Here is a 19,145-nt window from a genome sequence, read left to right on the forward strand (position 1 = left end):
CACTTAATTTCCGAGGGAAATATTGTACCTTTTACATCTGTACATTTATTGAATAGCGGTACTTTTCGATTTTACACACAAAACATTTGCTCAGTTTCCTTTCTTTTCTATTGCATACAGCCCATTTTTGCACAAACGCGGTAAGAACACTGCAGTTGGTTTTTAAAGCACATCGTTTTTGTAGTGTTGTGACATTTGTGCAGCGCTGGAGGGAGTGGGCTGGCTCTGTGATTGGCTGAGCAGCGCTACGTGTACATCAGTCAGCTACAGGTAGCTCACATGTGACAGTTTTCTGCGTGTGTGTGTGTGTGCGTGTGTGTCGGCTGCACGGCGACGCTGCGCTGCTCTTTGCTTTGAATGACCGGCTGCATGGTGACGAGTTTTCTGTAAACACTCAGGAGGAGGAAAATTAGTTTAAAGCTCCAAGGTAAGGCTTTTTATAATCATGTCGTCCTGTTTCATTGACTTTCATAGGCACAGTGTATCATTTAGCCTGCTACAGTGAATGAAGCTGACTTTAGTTTATCTCATATCAGCCGCAACACTGCCGTTGGGGTGATTAAACTTGGGTTAGGGAAATAAAGAGGGAAGGGACGGTGATGGAGAAATACCCTGGAGTCTATATGTCTCTAACTTATGTAAAACAGCTTTATCTTATAAGTTTCCGCACTGGCACATTCGTGGTTTAAAGACATTTCCTTTGCTTTTGAACCCACTGTGGTAAATTCACAACTAAAGCTACAGCACTTTTCAGCATAATGACTGACTTCAGGAAGTTCATTCATCCATAAAGCATTTGAAGCTAAACATCTACTGATAGAAATTAAGCTAAAGAGCACTGGAGGTGAATTAGCAGAGTGCTGCTGGCTGGTCTCCGTGTTTTTGTGAGTGTAACCTTGAAATTGGCATTATCGCAGGGCTGTGGAGATAAAAGAGGCGTAGATTAACAGAACAACATCATGGAGTTTTCACACTGCAACAGGCTGATTAGATACAACAGGATGCAAGGCTGTTTGAATTGGAGGGAATTATTCAGTAGCTAATTTGGTATTACTGGCTGACTGGGAGAAGACTGTATAAAAATACTTTCTATATTTCAGAAAAGTTCAGCTTTTTCTTCCTTTCTCTAACATCCCCGTCTTTTCTTCCAGGCCTGTTGAAGCTGTGAGATCTACACTGTCAGAGAGAGGGCAGGTGAAAGAGGCAGCAGGATGAAGTCCAAAAGGAAGGCTGTGAAATCATCTAGGACGACCTGGTCTGACCCCGAGCCAGAACTAGAACCGGACACGGAACCAGAACCAGGCTCCAGTGAGCAGGAAGGCTCAGAGGCCTCAGTCCGGATCGGTGGCTCCTGGAGGGGGTCGCTGAGGGGCGGGAACGGAAAGCGTCAAGGAGGAGTGGGTGGAGGCCGGAGGCGCAGGCAACGCGGCTCCAGCAACAAGGAACGCAGCGTCCGGCGACTAGAGAGCAATGAGCGGGAACGCCAGCGCATGCACAAACTCAACAACGCCTTCCAAGCATTGCGCGAGGCCATCCCCCACATCAACACTGACAAGAAGCTGTCCAAGATCGAGACACTGACCCTGGCAAAGAATTACATCAAATCCTTAACCAGCATCATCCTGGACATGTCAGGGGCCTGCCTGCCTGCTGGTGGGGTCCCTTCAGAGGCCAGCGCTGCCAAGCTGCTCCAGTGCTACCAACAGCACCTGGAGGAGGAGGGGGAGGACGATCTCACCCAGTACCTCACCCACGTGCACAGCTTCAGCCAGCGCAGCTAACAGTGGTTGCAAGGTGGTATGGAGACAAGGAGAGGCTGTCTCTAAGGCAGAAAGAGGTGTAGACTTTTAGGGCCAAATCTCAAACAATCTCCAGTTCTTACAGGCGCACTGCTCTGGGATCTGGTCAGAAGTGGTGTTCTCTGTTGGAACTGGGTCCAGATCATAGTCCTCTGACCGTAAACCCATGCTTGACCATAGCAAGAGGTGAGCTCTCTAGAACATGCCATCATGCAAAATATGGAATGATATGAGGAGCATTTGCAGACACAAAGACTGCAGACTGGACAGTGAAAACGAGATGGATCGTGGTTATGAAGAGTGAAAAGACTCATTTGTTGTTGTGCTGAAAAAGGAATTATTTGTCATCTTCTATGGTTTGAGCCAGAGCAGGAACTTGTTCTCTTTTGTGTTATCTTGTGATCTTCTTGTTTTTCTGTTGAGAAACCTGCTGAGCGTAGCCTGTAGTCATAACTGTCACATCTAGGAAGAGAAGAAAGGCAGGCCTAAATATTGACATGTCGAAGCTAGAAAGTGTGTTTGCTCATGAGGACAATCTACAACAATTTGAGAACACGATTTACTTGTCTTCTTACAGGTTGTGCACCCATAGCTGGAAGGCCCAGATGATGTTTAAAGTGTCTGTTATTTGACTTTTGTGCCTCGAGGCAGGACACTGTAGTTAAAAAGATCAGGAGAAGAGAAACTATTTGAGGAGTATCAATAAACATTTATTTATTGACAAGGACTGTTATTTTGACCATGCACAACACTTGAGAAATGTACTCCACAATGTCAACAGCACTGATGTGTTGCACACTACAGTAACATAGTATGTTATTCACAGATAATACAGACAGATCTCTGTACACTTTCAACATTTACAAATGTTGCATCATATTCAGACAGTACATTATGATATGGGGGAATTTAGGCAGCTGTTAACATAAATTAATGCCTGAACAGATGTAATTAATCCATGTGTGGTTTATGAATATTTATTAATGGAAAACTGTATTTTGAATTAATTGATCTTTGTCAAATGTACAAACACTACTCCACCTTAATATATTACCACTATAATTACTGTATAATACTTATACTATAATAATCTTATAGATTTCTAACAAAAATATAGTGTTTTTTTTTTAACATTTTCATTTCATTCTACAACCATCAGTCCAAAGGAAGTAGATGTCATGCAAATGCAAATGTTCTCCTGAGAAAGAGGAAGGTCCAGTTTTAGCATTTCAACCACAAGACTTTTACAAGTAATCCACACTTGTCCCTTATTTACAACACTAACCATTGCAGATACTCCATGACAATAACAAAACAACATTAAAATCTTTATAAAACATCGCTCAACTGTTTGTACAAGGCAAGCAACAACCACCACAGGTAAATTAAGCCAGAGCATTTGCTACAAGCTGGCTCAAAAAAATAAAATAAAAAATAAATAAAGAAATCCCACACCAACTGTACTGAAGTCAGCGGGAAAACCTCCAAATAACCTGAAATAAAGTGAAATAAAGTGAAGTGATTTTTATATTTTAAGTTCGAGTCTTAGTTGTACCATTACAGGTCCAGTATATAGGATTTAGTGGCATCTAGCAGTGAAATTGCAGTTTGCAACCATTTGAATACCGCTCGCCTCACCCTCCCCTTCCAAGCGTATAGGAAAAACTATGTTGGCCGTGAAACTCGCGAAAGGCCCTATCAAGAGCTAGTGGTTGGTTTGTCCATTCTGGGCTACTGGGCTAATGAAAACACGATTCTCATTTTCAGGTGATTAAACACTAATGAAAACATACTTATGAATATTGTATTCCATTTCTGCTAATACCTCCTCTTAAATGTTGCATACTGGACCTTTAAAACAGAAGGCTTACAGACAAGTATGATATATATATATATATATAAATAAACACACACACACACACACACACACACACACACACACACACACACACACACACACACACACACACACACATATATACTGTTGCAACCATTCAGCTACCAAGGTGCTCCAAGTATGTTTTGGGGTGCATGCCTTGATTTGATTTACAGCCTATCACACTTGGGTTGCTTCTCACACAGGTTTCACCACATTACCCTAAATTGGATTTTCTGGCTCCAAACAATTGGCAGGATTGTTGCACACAATAAACCCAAATTTAGGCTTCAAGAAGTCCTTTCAGGAACCTACGAAATTAGAAACCAACAGGGGATACACAGATGCTGCATCCATGTTTTTCTGCAGTCTGTGGTATAACATTTTACAGCAGTGTGTCAGATCAGCAGACAATAGAAGGAGCTGTTTCCAGAGTAATTAGGCTTCACTCTGTTGTGTTAACAGACTAAAGTACACTATTTTTTTCCCTTTTTAAAAAAACTCATAAAATATATTTTAAAAAACATCACCCTTCCATCTTCACCTTAGATATGGTACCAACAGAAACATCAAATCTTGATGAATAAATAAAACAAAATGCATTAAGACCATCAAGTTCAATGTCAGTGACAAAGACAAACAACAATGGCAAAAGAACGAGACAGAAATACCGGTACTGAGGAGATGAATGCTTGGTAATATGAACAACATTCAGATCAAAAGACTAGAGGTTATCTTCAGACAGAAGGAGACAGGTTCAGCTCAGCATTTAAGATTGTTCTGAATGTCCAAAAGTCACAACTTTCTGTTTCACTGACAGCAGTGATGTGAAGACTAAAGGCTGTCCTCTAGAGTCTTGAGTTGAATTATCATTTCTGCTCCTCCAATGTGAAAAGTGGAAGTGCTTTTAAACAAAAAATTACTACAAAGGAAATATGGTTTAGGATGGCTATGTATGTGTGCGCCTTTATTTGTATGTTTATGTCTGTGTCTAGCATCCCACAGCATCGCCGTTGACCTCTGTGTTCCTGACAGGGAGGGGGCTCCGAGGGGCTGGGGTGGACCGGTCTGTTAGAGAGGGAAGACAGATGCGGGGTGGCTCCATGGAGTTCCCTCTCACTGTGATGTGGTCCCATCCACCCTAAAAGACAGGCACTTATGTTTGTAGCAAGTAAACCTATTTACTATCTGGCTTTAAGCACAAAATAGGATTGAAAAGCCTCCTGCAGGACAATCCACCATCAAAACTATCCCACTTAACATCTCCTGACAGCCCGCAATCTGATTCAAAAACATTGTATAACTAACATTACTGCCTACATCAGGCAAAATAAAATATTTAAGACTTTTGCAAGCAAATTAAAATACTTTTTAATACCTTCTAAGGTCTTATTTTGAGGAAACTGAAGTCAATGCTTTTTAAGGCTTTTCAAGACATGCAGACTGTGAACACTGTATAACAGTCTTGACAGATAGTTTCTTTGGTGCCTTACCCCAATGCCGTAGTCCCACGACTGTCCTTTAGGCTCCATAGGTTGGACTCCGAGTCGATGACACACTGTTCCACAGCTCAGACTGTGGCTGCCCTGCACCTTGTCCGCTATGATCCACACCTATACCCCCACAACAACAAAAATCACCCACCCAACATCATCACCCACCCAACATCATGCAAGTTTATAACCTCAAAATGGTATTTCTTGTGACGATTTTGGTGGATTCATATGATGATACATACATTTCGAAATATATTAATTTTGAGAAATATATTCTGATCATTCGCTAAAGTCGCATACTTTCACATTAGAAGCTCCGAATAATAAAAACACAACTGTCAAGTCTGAACTTCAGTACCCAAAAATGACCACAATTCGTACCACATAGAATATCAAATCGACAAAAGTGACATCACACACAAAAAAAGGCTCAGAACTGCTGATATACCCAATATGATGGCTATATCATCCACATCTATCTTTTACTTCAACGTAGACAGTAACAAAAGGTGACCAAGAGTGAAAAAAGTTCAATATTGCTGTAATGACATCCTGGTACTGACCTGGTCCAGAGGCCCTACGGAGACCTTGCGTACATTATTAGAGATGTGTTCCCAGGAGGAGCCCTGAGGGTAGCTGGGGGTCACACCCTGCCGGTACCACAGGTTACCTGGACAGGAAGTAGCCACATCAGACACATGATCAAAATATGTCAAGAAACATAAACATCAGATATATCAGGTATCTGTTTATTAAAATTAATGTTTGTATAAATGTAAGCTGTAAATACAAATGCAATCGCTTTACTATTTTCATCTACTGTGTAGACTGATGTCCTCCCAACAGACACCTGCTTCAGCTTCTGTTTGGATGGGGAGGGGATGTGATACCAACAGTCTCCTGCAGAGGGAGACACACACATAATGTATAAGTGATAATCATAATAGTTTGCAGCATCAGAGGCTGACAAGTTTTGTTTCCTGATCTCTACTCATTTTTAAGTATTCAAATGTGACTGTGGCATGAATGATATTCTCCATTCTTCCACGCAGAATATCACGGTTTGTCCCACTGACCTGCTGGGCTCTGTGTAGAGACAGATCCCCTGTAGAAGGCAGAACCGTCCCTGGCGATGGCCCAAACCTGGCTAGCAGCCCCGATGGAGATGGACTTGAAAGGCTGGTCAGTTCCCACGTGGAGCCACGAGGATCCCTGAGTGACCAACAAGAGGATGTTAGAACAAGTACCTCCCAAGTACTTTTTAAATTGTTTTTTGGTGCAGCTACACTGAAAACATCTTTGCCTTGTCCATGTTTAGCTACTTATCAACAGGAATTAGACATGTCTAATTGATGTCCTCCTGCACTCTTGATTCAAAGTCATGAATGATAACTGTGTCAGAAAAGCCTCCATGAGGGCTAAAGATAAGGAAATAATTCCACACGCTGTCCAAAGCCAGGAAGGACAATGTGGTACTGTTCTGCACAGTTGCCATGAGAATAGGAAAATGGCTGTGAATGTTTATGGGTGACTCACAAAATGGTGGTTATCCTGTTCATGGGGTACCTGCATGCGTACAGTAAACGTGACTCACAGTAGGTGTCAGAGCGGTGACTCCTAGTCGGCAGAGGACGTCTCCCTTGTTGCTGATCGCCCACAGAGGAACCACATCCACGCTGCTCTCAGCCGCGCATGGCAAGATGGTCACATCACTCAGTGGTATAGGCGGAATTTCTTGCCAGGGTCCTGTGGTGGTCAATTTACACTTCCTGTGCAGGAGGAAAAACACAATGCTCACAGGTGCCCGTCATTGCAATATCTGCAGCTAAAGATGCTGCTGGAGTATGAGGTGTGGCAAAAAACTAGGGCCCAGTTCTTCTAACTCAGGCTAACATGCTTATATCAGGCTAAAATAATCCTGTTTATTCTCATCCAGAGACTTGAAACCATGATCACCATTCATATGATTGGTGATCATGGTGAGTGCTGATCATGTGATTGTAGTTACAAGAGGTAGATGTTTTGGGAACCCTCCCAGAATGTACTGGGGCAAGATTCATGGACATTTTGTTCTACATTATGCTCCACAATGTTTCCACACTTTCATCACTGTTAAATATTAGATATTCCCAGTGAATGTGGTCAGACTACGATTGATGTTGGGTGCATGATTGGTGGGGGTTCCTGATGGATGTGCAAGAGAAATGTCAGTGTGCAAAGTGAGTTCTGCAGTTAATCATTTAATTTAAAGTTTTAGTGTTCAAAAGACAAATTCCCATTTTAGTGTCAAATGAAATGCCATATGTTCTGGTTTCTCAAACTACATTTGGCTAGGTTCTAGTGTACAAACTTTTATTTTGTTTTATATTTTACTGTTAAGTCAGGTAACTGTTCATTATGAAAATTTTACACCAGCAGATCATAGTGATTTCCTGATAACCTGCAGAATTATATCAACACTCTTTCAATATAAATCTAAGAAGGCGAGCCAGTTGTATCTGAAAATTAGTTCACGTGTGGGTTTCACCATAAAACATCTTGGTCATGATCCAGCTAACTTTCAATAAGCTAATAAATCCAGACTTATGTCAAATCACTTAATAATAAGTTATCCATGTATGAAGAATGGGCCCCAGATCTGCATCTAAAATTAACCAGCCAATCTGCCAGAAAATCCACTGTTAAGAAGCCAACATGACTAAATACTCATGTTCCAGGGCTATGGTCACCTGTACCTGAATTGAAAACCACATCTGTACATTATGATACAATCTAATACAACACCAAGTACTATCCACAATTTGTGAGGCTTGAAAAGATCAGTGATTGTAGAAGATGTTCATTCTTCTGTTTTCAACACCACAATATATACCAGTCACATATTCAAAACTATTTAAAGATCTATAGTAAAAAACTTTGTGATTAGCATGTTAATACATTTAGCTAATTATTGCCTACTGTTTAATCCTAAAATATATTTTCCCACACTGACTAAAGATCAACTCCTGTCAGAACTCTTTATTCTGAGTCTCTGCTCTGTCTCCTCTGCTAAGTCTGTGTTGACTTTTTAAAAAACCTACACAAACACACAAACAAAAACTGCAAATGTCAAGTTCACTCTGTGTACCTGCTGAACAAATATACTGGAGAGAATAATATGCCAGTGTTGCTTTTTATAGTACCTGGCCCATCGCCTGCGACGCACAAAGTCCTTCATCGTTTTATAGCCATGATATGACCTGCATGGAGAGATGGGGAAGAAGGAAGAATTACAGGAAAAAATAAATAAACAAAGGTCATAACTATGAGGGCAGTATAGTTTGAACCAAGGGACACAGCAGGTGAGTTGGAGGAATGGAAAATGAAACCTACGCTGGAAAATCAGCTGCATATTGCCAGCCTTCTCTGTCTGTCCCCCCAGAGACACTGTAGTCAATAGCCCAATCAGACACCTGAAAAGGGCAAACATGGGAAGTGAAAATCTGTCAACACATCTGTATGTTTGGCTACACACCTTGTCTGTGATAAATCAAGACCAAATATTTATAGTTTCCGGTTAATCTGTGCACCACAGGACTGGTTTCAAATCACCACAGGGAATTTCCTAGTGTCTGTGTATGTAGCCGTACTTACCCATGTCCACTGAGGGGAGGCAGGTTTCATATTTGTTTTTGTGCACTCATGTAGTCCTGATGCATCACTCCACATGTAGCGGTCTGTAGGTAGCCCTCTAAAATAAACCAAACACACTTTAAATGAGTTATGAGTGACTTCAAAATCAAAAACATGTACTTCAGTTGTGAGTAATGTTTGGATTTATTTGTCACATTATAGTGTTATAGTAAAGGTTTAGATGTTAAGAGAAAAAAATGAAATGTGATAACACAGTTTCATCAAACTGCAGTGACAGGTAGACTTAGAGAGTGGCTTTTTTTTTTTTTTTACAGTATTTGTCACATTTTTATTTTCATGAGATGTTAAGTGTAAACAGTAAAAACGGAAATGCGTAGTCACTGCAATTTCACCACAGTTCTTAAATGTGAAAATCCAATTTCAAGACTCCCCGGTGTCTGTAGACACTCAACATATCATACATCCAGCCATATTAGCCTGGACATTTCTGTGCTGGAGACAATGCAATTATGCTACCAAAGAAATCAAATAGTTCAGCAACAGATTCTACTGACAAAAACTAGGCAGATGTATTTCATAGATGCAGGCTGTGAAAGTACAAACTCCCCTCTTTAACATGAGCGTCAGCATTGCCTGGAGCGAGTTCACTCTACCTGTTGGTGTAGCCGGTGACAGGGTTCCACCTCTGGTTCTCGTAGATGTAGACACTCTTGACATCCGTCTGTGTGTAAATGTTGTCTGTGCTGCTGGCCAGTCCCTGGAAGAAACCTCCTCCATAGCCCCCGGTGTAGACCCAGGCAGTGTGGTCGTAGCCAATCCCCCACACTATGCCAACACTGTTGCACTCCACCACACGTAGGTGACCTCCAACCTGCTGCCAGAACCTGCGAAAAGGAAATAAATGCTTCATAAAGGCTGAGTGATTTATGAAAAAAAAAAAACAGTGGCAAATATTAGAAAAGAAAAATTCTTAACAATTATTTATATCCTTATCTATCAGAAGTTTAACATGATATTTTTTCTCCTGCACGCGAGTGATGGTTAGTCTTACATCTGGTCACAGGGTGTGGGGTAAGGCATGGCCTCCAGACCAGGAGAGGGCTCACTGACAAATATGTCTCCTTTACAGGTGATGGACCAGATGGCCTGTTGGGAGGGAGGACCATGGATCCCCCTGGAGTCGCAGCACGACACACTCAACAATGCCAGCTAGAGACCAGGAGAGAGGTGAAGGCAGACAGATTGGGTCAGAAAGGGAGGAAGAGACAAATGAGAAGTGATTAGAAGAGACAGAAAGAAGGCAATAAAAAGGAAATGGTAGAAATATGTGTGCATATCATTTGGGCATTTAGAACACCTAGAAGATTGGTTACATATGTAAATCTAGTGTTATTTCAATACATTAGAGATGTCTTCAGATAGTCCCAGTTGGTTCTAAAACCTTTTTTTCCCCCAGGGCGAAATCTATGCAGTCCATGAAAGCAAATAAAAAATTGTCTGCCTTTGCACATGAACACACAAATTTATTATGAGGCATTGATCATCAAATGTTTTATGCCTCACTAATGCCTGGTGAAGCTCCTTGACTGAAACACTGCCTTATAATGAATAATTTTTTAGTGCAAATACAGACTGTGAAATCACAGAAATGTTTTATTTTTGTATAATACACATCTTGACATATGACAGCAAGAGATGGGCTACAGTGTTTCACGTCAGATGAGATAAAAAGCAATATGGAAATAATAAGGTTTTTCTGTAAAAATGCTGTGTAGTATCCATACAAACCCAGTCACGCATCTCTAGCTCTGTGGCTGCTGCCAATCTGATTGGCCACCTCTGTTTGGTCCGCTCAGGAGTGTAGATGGCAAAAGTGTGTTTGGAGTCATTTAGCACAGGAACCAGGATGGTGACCTCGTTGACGAAGGCATGCAGGTACTGGAGAGAGTGACAGCAGAGAGGGATGAGGAGGAAAAAGGAGATAGAAAGTTAAAAAAGTAAATAGAGGAAGAAAGAAGAAGAGAAAAGCAGTAGTGAGTGCAAGAGAGGAACAGCAGTACAGATTAATTTGTATGGCTCATTCCATTGCTAGATGTGTCAATTGTGTTAACAGGTGCAAGCATTGTGGCAATCTGACCTTGACACTGATTTATCACAACAACTATTTCCCTCAAAAAGGCATATGAAACATACACACTTCTTCCTCACCTTCTTCTCTTCATAAAAGTTGTAATAGACGAAAAGGATGCCATCCTTGTTGCCCTCTGGTCCTGAGAACTGCTCCAGGGCAAAATGAACATCTATCCACTTATGTGGCTTCCAGTCTCTCCACCACTGCATGGTTCCCTTCTTCACCCACACAGACTGCATTGTAGATAAGTGTTCAGGCAGACGAGTGAATGAATTAATGATAAATAAAAGAGGGAGGAAAGACGTAAAAAACACACACAAAGACAGAGACAGAAATAAGTAGAAAAGAACAAATATCCTGAAGATCAAGTATAAATGCTCCTGCTGTTTTCCTATACTGTATTTACCTGTTCTATGGCTTGTTCATAATGTCTGAAATGATCCATCTCTCTTTTGGTCCTCTCACTGAGTTGCTCAAAGATTTGTTTCCGCCAGGCTGCCGTCTGAGCTGCGGTGACAGACAGACTCATGGACTGGACTGACTGCACCAAAGCTGGGAAGGACATAAAGGAAAAATCAATAACTGATAAAAGAAACGGAATCATGCTAGCCTTGACTTTGGAGCTAAGATGTCACATGAATATTCACTCTATTATGTGTTCTGGTACTCAGATGTCATTGAATAATTATGTTACACCACTATCAACATAGTTTGTGTCTAGTTAGAGCTCTCTTTTATCTCCAGAATGGCCTAAATTCTTTGAAGCCCCCCCCTCCAAGCATATAGGAGAAACAACTGTGGCCGCGAAACTCATGAAAAACACAGAAGGCACGAAAGGCCCTATCTAGAGCCAGTGTTTGGTTTGTCCATTCTGGGCTACTGTAGAAACATGGCAGCCTCTGTGGAAGGGGACCCTCTCCCTGTAGATATAAAGGGCTTATTCTAAGGTAATGAAAACACAACAGTTCTTATTTTCAGGTGATTACACACTAATGACATGCTTATAAATATTATATTCCATTTCTGCCAATAGCTCCTCCTAAAAGTTATACACTGGACCTTTAAGCTAAAAAAAAAAGTAGTCTGATGAGTCTAACAGCTCAATCAATTACCAGACAGCTATCTAGTTTAACTCACATGAAGTGTTCAAAGAGCAGCTGAACCAGTTGAGTTGGGAGTGACTGTCCACAGAGCAGCCTCCTCCACTGACCCACGCCCACATTGGGTGCTCATCTGCTTCATACGGGTCCTCCATGGCCAGAGTGTATGTGGCCACTGATGACAAGCTGCAGGTGTCAGCTGTGTCCAGTAATGCTCCTGTCTGGGCCTGCTGGCCCTGGGCCTCCTCCAGATCCACGTTACTCCACTGGGGGTCAAGAGGACCTCCAGACTGGCTGGGGGAAATAGCTACACCAGCACAGGGAGCTTTGACCTCTCCTTCTTCGGGGATGGTCTCCTCCTCCAGAACAGCTGGACCGGCAGATCCACCTTCTGTTGATGTCTTTACTGGTTCTCGGTCAGAGACGAGTTCAGAGATGAAGCTATCGCTGGTGACTTTGGGAATGCAGGGTTTGGGGGTCTCAATAGGTTGGTCAGAGTGGTCTGTGGGGGCATCAACAAAAGACTCTGGGGAGGTGGAGGTGACGAGGCAGCTGGCTCCATCTGTAGATCCTTTCTCTGTGTCTGATTCCACATCACTCACTACTGACTGAGCACGCACCTCACCACAGAAGAAGCATCCAGCACTGTGAAATGGAAGGAGAGAAAGAGAACTGAATGAATTTATTAATTTCCCAGCAAACATTTTAATATTGCACATGATGGCCTGTACTGTATGTACGTCTGTAATCTACTGTAACGCTAGTTACTCTATTAGCGTTAACTATACACTTGATAGTAACTGAACTGACTACTTTCGGGATGTGGGTAAAGCAAGAGCACTGGACAGCTTCATTTGTGTAACTTGGTCCACTAATGTTTGTTTCAACAGTAGCACAACTGAACACTAACAACAAACTTGATACATCACTTCACAGTTTTACATCATATCACTCCGCCAAAATTAACCATCACTAGCCTTACAGGTAAGGTGCACCGTATTATGTAGTTTCTGATCTAACTTAAGGAACATACAGAGTATATGTAGTTACCATTAATTAAATTATCCAAATTCTCTTAATAAACCTGAGAAAAATAAGGTAATCTACAAAATACATCTTCACAAAAATAAATTTCATCTTACATAATTCCCTCTCTTCAGATGAAATGTCTTCATTTCAAAGGTTATGAAAAATAAATATCATCTTACACTACTATAGCAGCTTTATGTGATTATGGAACCCTAATTACATCAAGTTAAGACTGTTTGCAAAACAGTTTGCAAAAGAATCTAAATCATGTCATGATATTATATTGTTAATACTCCCTAAAATGTTGACTGAAATCTGTCTCTATCCATGTGTTTGTCTAAGTGTAAGTGTGTCCACTGAGGCCTCTCCACCTCTGCAGGCTGTTTGTGCTGGCACTGGAGTGGGATCGGTCTCCGTCCCGGGGGACACTGATGGCCTTCCAGGTTTTCCCACTCAATTCACTAGAGGTCACACCTTGTCGAAAGTACACCGCCCGATCCCCACAGCTGATAGCGAACACCTACACACAACAGCAACAGGTTGACTAAAGCTAATGCTAAAGTAACCAGCAGAGAGGAAGGTACTTGATATGTTACTTCCTAACAGTTTTACGCAAGATGTGATGTAATGTGGCTGTAATTCACCTGGTCATTGAGTCCTACGTTGATCATGATCATTTCTCCCACCATGTTGATCCAGCCGGAGCCACAGGGGTTGTGGGAGTTCACACCGCGTCTGAACCACACCTGGAAAAGCAGGAGAGTGGGGAGAAAACTGTTCTATAGCATAACACACATCTGTTTATATACTAAGGTTAATGACCAGTTTAGGCTTAGTTTCCCAGAGTATTCCGTTCCTCTTTGCTAGTGCAGTTTTCCTGTTACATTGGCATATTGTATAGGTAAAAAACTTTTAGCTTTAGTAGTAATAGATAAGAATTGGGAATAACTATTGTGAATCTATATATACACACAGTTATGTAAAGGTAAATATAGGAATGTAAAACAATATGTAATTAACAATTAAGGAAGATATTGGATAATGGTAATAAAAATAAATCGTGTATATATATATTTTACATGTTTTCAGTAGTATTCCAATCATGTAGTGCATCTTTAAGAATTTTCTTACTTTGTTGTCCTTGGTCAAAGCCCAAACAACGTTGAGTCCCACGGCTACATGTGTGGCTCCCACATCAGGACTGGGAGAGTCCACCACCGCCCAGGAGGTACCTGACATGCAGAAAATATTGTTCTCAATACAGACAATAAACACGATCACACACAAACCACATCCTCCTCCCACCAGTGAGCCGGCATACCTTTGGGGCAGTCTCGGCCGATGCCCTCCCTGACAATGAGCTGCCCCTCCCACAGCACTGCCCAGACCAGATCCCGCGGGCCACAGCTGATCTGGACCACCTCCCCGGGGAGAGGCACCTCCTCCCACAAAGAGCCCTCGGGATTGTGGTGATAGATTCCCTCTCTGAACCACACCTGGGTGGAGAGAAAAGGAGGGTTAGATAATCAAGAGTGATAGCAGAACAGTAAGTGAGTAAAAAAAAACTATTTGCATCAAGAAATGCAAATACAGTTGTTTATCTGATGTGACAAGACTGTGTGTGTGATCTGGCTATGGGCAATAACAAGGTCAAAAAATAAAACACAAACACATCCTAAGAATGAGTATAAGTGTGTATATAACACAAAATCTTCAAATCCATTAGACAAATGAATGACATTAGATACAGTTAATAAAGGTTCTATTTTACAAAGCATGACAGGTTTTATGTGCTGCATGACAGCAAAGGTTTAGTATACAAATACCAGAAAATGTGTCGCAAAATGCATGAGAGAAAAGTAAAATGCTGTTTTCCCACACTGTCACTGACTTATTTTGTGCAAATTACAAACTAATCAAGATTTGAAGTACATTGCCATGGATACATAAGTCTAAGGTGTGTGTTGCGTGTGTGTGTGTGTGAGCTGTACCTTGCCCTGCAGGGACACAGCCCACAGTGACAGCCGGCCTCTGGGCTCCTCACTGATCTCCCAACCTCCACAGCTGATGTCGCTGAAGGGATCTGGCAGAGTCATCTGCTGTGGGGGGATCTTTCAGCACACACAAAAAACTGAAAGCTTTACACACACATTTTAACAATTTATTTATGTCCACATAGAAGAGAAGAGTACACTCACAAGATCATGGACCAGTGGCATAGGTCTTCACAATACAAAACATACAGCAGTTCTCAGGGGTATAAGTAGCAGCGTCTACGCCATATATGACGGCTTCCAATGATAACGGAGGCAGTACACTATTTTGCAAGCTGCACCACACAAACACACACAGTGTGTAACACCCACCTTAGCCCAGGTGTCCATGGCTTTGTACCTCCTGTAGCGGAACCATCGCCTGCGACGGACACAGGAGTTCCACTTCTTATCTTTGGTGTAGGTGGCGGGAAAGTCAATGGCGTAGGTCCATCCCTGCTGATACAAACACCTCAATCATTTAACACAAGGCAGGAATAGAAAAGACAGACACTGATGCTGAACTAGGGAGATGCAAGCTAAACAATAATTTAACACTCACCCCTTTCTCTGTGGGCTCTCCCTCACAGTTTTCATCCACGTACCAGTCGCCCTCCCACTCCCAGCTGCTTGAGGGAATCCGGTAATTGTCCAGAGGTTGGTGTTGCAGACCCGTGACATCACTCCACTGCCAGCGGTCGCTTGGCAACAAACGCTCAGAGAAACCATCAACAGGATTCCATCGCTGACAGAAAGACAGAGACAGTGACGGCATGTTAAAGCACACACAGGGTAAAAACAAGGTGCTCTAGTGGCAAAGAACACTTTTGTTGAGATGAACACTGGAGAGGAAGTCACAAGAACAGCCACTACAGAGTATTGACCTAATGCACATAACCTGACACAGCTGTGTGACAACAACCTGATGGTCCAAAAAGTTTGCAATCATTCACAGGAAGCATGAATCTAATAGGTATTTTTTTCTGCCATTTGAGTTCCACATACAGTATTACTTTCACTGTATCTGGTATTTTGCTTAAAAACTGGTTCAACGTGCTTCTAATGTGCTTGTTACACACACAGCTGACAGCTGACTGGAGTTAGCAACAGAGGAAGTGCGACACTGCTGTATGAGGATGTAGCACTTGCTCTTTCAGTCACTCAATCACACAGTACAAGGGGAACTCCTTATTCACTTGTTTAGTGAAAGGAAAAATAGCATGGCTTCCTTTCTTTCTGTATTTTTAACCTTGACTCAAATAACAATAACTAATTTTTTTTCTCCCAGAAGCAAACTCTGTGCAAACAATGACACCATAATTGGTGGACGAGACCCACTTGATTCTCGTAGGTCTCCTCCTGGTAGCGGACTGGCAGGTCAGAAGCGTGGACATTCACATAGATGTTGTTGTCACAGGCGATGCCCCAGCAGCACTGCTGAGCTGCCGTCACCCGCTTGAACTCCATCTGGGCATCACGGCACTGCTCCCACTGCTGCCCCGCTGTGGACAGGCTGTAGACCCGCCCGTACACATCCACTGCCCATAGCTGGGAGACGGGCATGGTCGCACAGGGAACCTGGGGAACAGGGGGAAGAGAGTTGGTGACTGTAGATAATGTAGCTTTAAAGTTACAAAATGTTTTTCTCCGCAGTGAATGACAATATCAGGTATATCATCTGTATCCGTTAGTTCCAGTATGTCTTTGGAGATAATATTCACAACTAAGACACCATTATTTATTGCTGCATCATTCCTGTATGTCAAATGAAATTATTCAGGATGTCATGTGAATCATTTAATCGTGTTATTATTTGTTATAATGAATCCAGCAGCGTTGGAAAGGTTAAGAAGGAAAGAGGCTGACAGAGAGAAAGAAATAGATTTAGTAGGCCAGAGAGATAAATAAGAAGCTGAAATGTTATGATGGAGAGAATTAAGTGGAAGGATTAAATTAGCATCTGCAATAAAATAACATACAAAGAAACACACATGAACACAGGAGAAACAGGAGAAAAGAACACATAAAAACGAATGACCCCTGCAACCCAGGGGTCATCAGGAGATCTCACGGTATAAGACAGTGCAGCTCTCCAGGACATTAATGCACTCAAAGGATGCATGTGTGAGGGCCACTAAACCAAAATCTGTGCTTCCTCTTCCCTGTGCAAAGACCAGCTGTTGTCAGAATAGGTTTTTTTCTGACCAGACATTTTGACTTATCATTGCAGGAAAAGCACTGGTGTTACTAATAACATTAAGATGACACTGTTCTATTCAAGTGTCCGAGTGAGCCATGACAGTGAGCCAGCATGAACAATACCAGGACCCTGAGAGCAGCTAAATGAAATCCAGCCATTGTTAATGTAATCATTTCCATCTGTTCTCTTCATACACACACACATATATATATACACACACACACACACAGCACAATATGTGTATTGTATATGTGAGTGTGTGCCCATATAACTTGGGTAAGCAAAACAGGGATGAAAGCATTACCTCTATATCAATGCTAAAAGTCCCACTTAAAGCAGAGCTGTACACATTAGTTGTTTGTGTTTGTTTACACCACTTTTGCTCCACTTTACTGATCCATATTCTACTACGGCATCATAACATTTAAGCCTTCATGACAAATGTGAAATGACAGTTAATACAGTAAACAATGCAAGGGTTGCTAAAAGCTTGCTCTAAGTGGTCTCCATTTCACAACATTGCGTAAGCATGGATGCTGCTGCTAAAAGGCGTATCCTCTGTCACCTATATTAAGCTCATGTTGACAATGATAATAATAAAAAATTAGATATCACCTAGGCCTACATACACACTGAAAGTACCGACACAACGACGCTACAGTAAAATAAACAGCAATATGTTTGTTTATACGTGACGTTTGTTACTGTATAACAATGTAGCTGCATATTAGCATTGTGCCAACGACACGAGCTACAAATTAGCCTTAATAGGTAATATACTGCAGGTGTGTGAGAGAGAAATGTAAGCTGTAATGCTCTAAACGTACGCTGTACAGTAAAACCAGCTTTAGCCCTTAACTCAGCTTGCTTTTGGCGCAGGCTTACAGGCTTAGCCCTCTAGAAATAGCAAATTAACAGCGTTCAAACACACCAACCTTGAGTTTCCTCTCTTAAACCGTGAAACGGCGCAGGTGGGGTGTCACCGCTGTTCATTCACTAAGTAGAAATGAATGAACAGCTGTCTAAATCATTATGTGTCCAGTAGGTAACCTCCGATAGTCACATCATAACTTCTCTCCTACGTGAAACAGGAAGTGCTGCAGTTTCTTCATTCCTATTGGCTGTTTCCGTGGCAGCAGATGTTTGCAGCTTTAACGTCCAGCAGGGGGCGCTGCTGGCTCATATTTCAGACGTGAGGGTGGAAGACTTCTAAAACTTCAAGGGCCCCAAGTACGAATAGACTCATTCAGTGGTGGAAAGTAACACTACTCGAGCACTGTACTTCAGTGCAGTTTTTAGGTGCTTGTACTTTACTTGAGTATTTCCATATTTACAGTACTTTATACTTGTACTACACTACATTTCAGATGGAAATATTGTACTTGTATTCTGACTATGGTTACCAGTTACTTTGATTTTACACACAAAATGTTATGATCAGCTCATAAAATATGATGCATTATTAGAGATCAAAACCCTTGCGCACCCACACAGGTATTTTCAGTCATATGGCTGATTAGGAGTTTACATGAGGTCATCAATAAGAATGATAAAGTTGTAACTTATCCTGCAACAAAGCTAACAATAGAGCTCTGTGACCCTGAAAAATAATAAATTAATTAATCTTGTTTTACAAGATAATAATTTATGCCCACAAAATATTATGAGGTTAAAGAAAAATCTTTCAGGAGGTTGGGAGTGCCATAATTTAACACTCTGAAAGCAGACAGACAGAAGCAGTCACATTTAACTCCATGGGAAAAAACAATCAGCTGTGCTCCAGGTCAACCTTTGTTTTAGATTTAAAAAGGCACACTTTGGTGTCAAGTGTGCTGCAGTACATCTGTT

The 19,145-nt window shown here is 41.8% G+C and overlaps 2 protein-coding genes across 4 annotated transcripts; one reads left to right on the forward strand and one right to left on the reverse strand.

The window, feature by feature from the left end:
• Positions 1 to 263: 263 nt before the first annotated feature.
• On the forward strand, positions 264 to 2,520 carry bhlha15 (basic helix-loop-helix family, member a15). Of its 2 annotated transcripts, none has more exons than XM_044178804.1 (2): positions 264 to 427; positions 1,152 to 2,520. In XM_044178804.1, the coding sequence occupies exon 2, from the start codon at positions 1,212 to 1,214 to the stop codon at positions 1,779 to 1,781; it is 570 nt and encodes a 189-aa protein (XP_044034739.1). In that variant the 5' UTR covers positions 264 to 427; positions 1,152 to 1,211; the 3' UTR covers positions 1,782 to 2,520. The 2 variants fall into 2 exon arrangements, with proteins under 2 accessions (XP_044034739.1, XP_044034740.1); XM_044178805.1 differs by lacking the exon at positions 264 to 427 and adding an exon at positions 456 to 884.
• tecpr1a (tectonin beta-propeller repeat containing 1a) lies at positions 2,488 to 18,390 on the reverse strand. Of its 2 annotated transcripts, none has more exons than XM_044178803.1 (24): positions 18,233 to 18,390; positions 16,436 to 16,675; positions 15,660 to 15,842; positions 15,431 to 15,553; positions 15,056 to 15,175; positions 14,386 to 14,560; positions 14,196 to 14,296; positions 13,709 to 13,810; positions 13,436 to 13,584; positions 12,073 to 12,680; positions 11,342 to 11,487; positions 11,013 to 11,168; positions 10,593 to 10,742; positions 9,856 to 10,013; positions 9,458 to 9,688; positions 8,805 to 8,901; positions 8,544 to 8,623; positions 8,354 to 8,410; positions 6,766 to 6,940; positions 6,248 to 6,383; positions 5,979 to 6,071; positions 5,735 to 5,841; positions 5,169 to 5,288; positions 2,488 to 4,816 (listed from the first exon to the last, which is right to left on the reverse strand). In XM_044178803.1, the coding sequence occupies exons 2-24, from the start codon at positions 16,658 to 16,660 to the stop codon at positions 4,667 to 4,669; spliced, it is 3,642 nt and encodes a 1,213-aa protein (XP_044034738.1). In that variant the 5' UTR covers positions 16,661 to 16,675; positions 18,233 to 18,390; the 3' UTR covers positions 2,488 to 4,666. The 2 variants fall into 2 exon arrangements, with proteins under 2 accessions (XP_044034738.1, XP_044034737.1); XM_044178802.1 differs by having other exon boundaries at positions 15,431 to 15,556.
• Between the last annotated feature and the right edge of the window lie 755 nt (positions 18,391 to 19,145).

Source organism: Siniperca chuatsi, linkage group LG20, assembly GCF_020085105.1.
Source record: "Siniperca chuatsi isolate FFG_IHB_CAS linkage group LG20, ASM2008510v1, whole genome shotgun sequence".
Classification (NCBI taxonomy): Eukaryota; Metazoa; Chordata; class Actinopteri; order Centrarchiformes; family Sinipercidae; genus Siniperca; species Siniperca chuatsi.

What these genes read in the sequence shown, in the direction of transcription:
- bhlha15 (XM_044178804.1), top strand. Translation starts at nt 1,212, where the DNA reads ATGAAGTCCAAAAGGAAGGCTGTGAAATCATCTAGGACGACCTGGTCT.
- tecpr1a (XM_044178802.1), bottom strand. Translation starts at nt 16,660, where the DNA reads ATGCCCGTCTCCCAGCTATGGGCAGTGGATGTGTACGGGCGGGTCTAC. An exon ending in CGGCCGAGACTGCCCCAAAG is followed by an intron (nt 14,297 to 14,385) that starts GTATGCCGGCTC and finishes TCTGCATGTCAG; the next exon opens with GTACCTCCTGGGCGGTGGTG. An exon ending in AGCACAAACAGCCTGCAGAG is followed by an intron (nt 12,681 to 13,435) that starts GTGGAGAGGCCT and finishes TCCATTTCACAG; the next exon opens with TGCTGGATGCTTCTTCTGTG.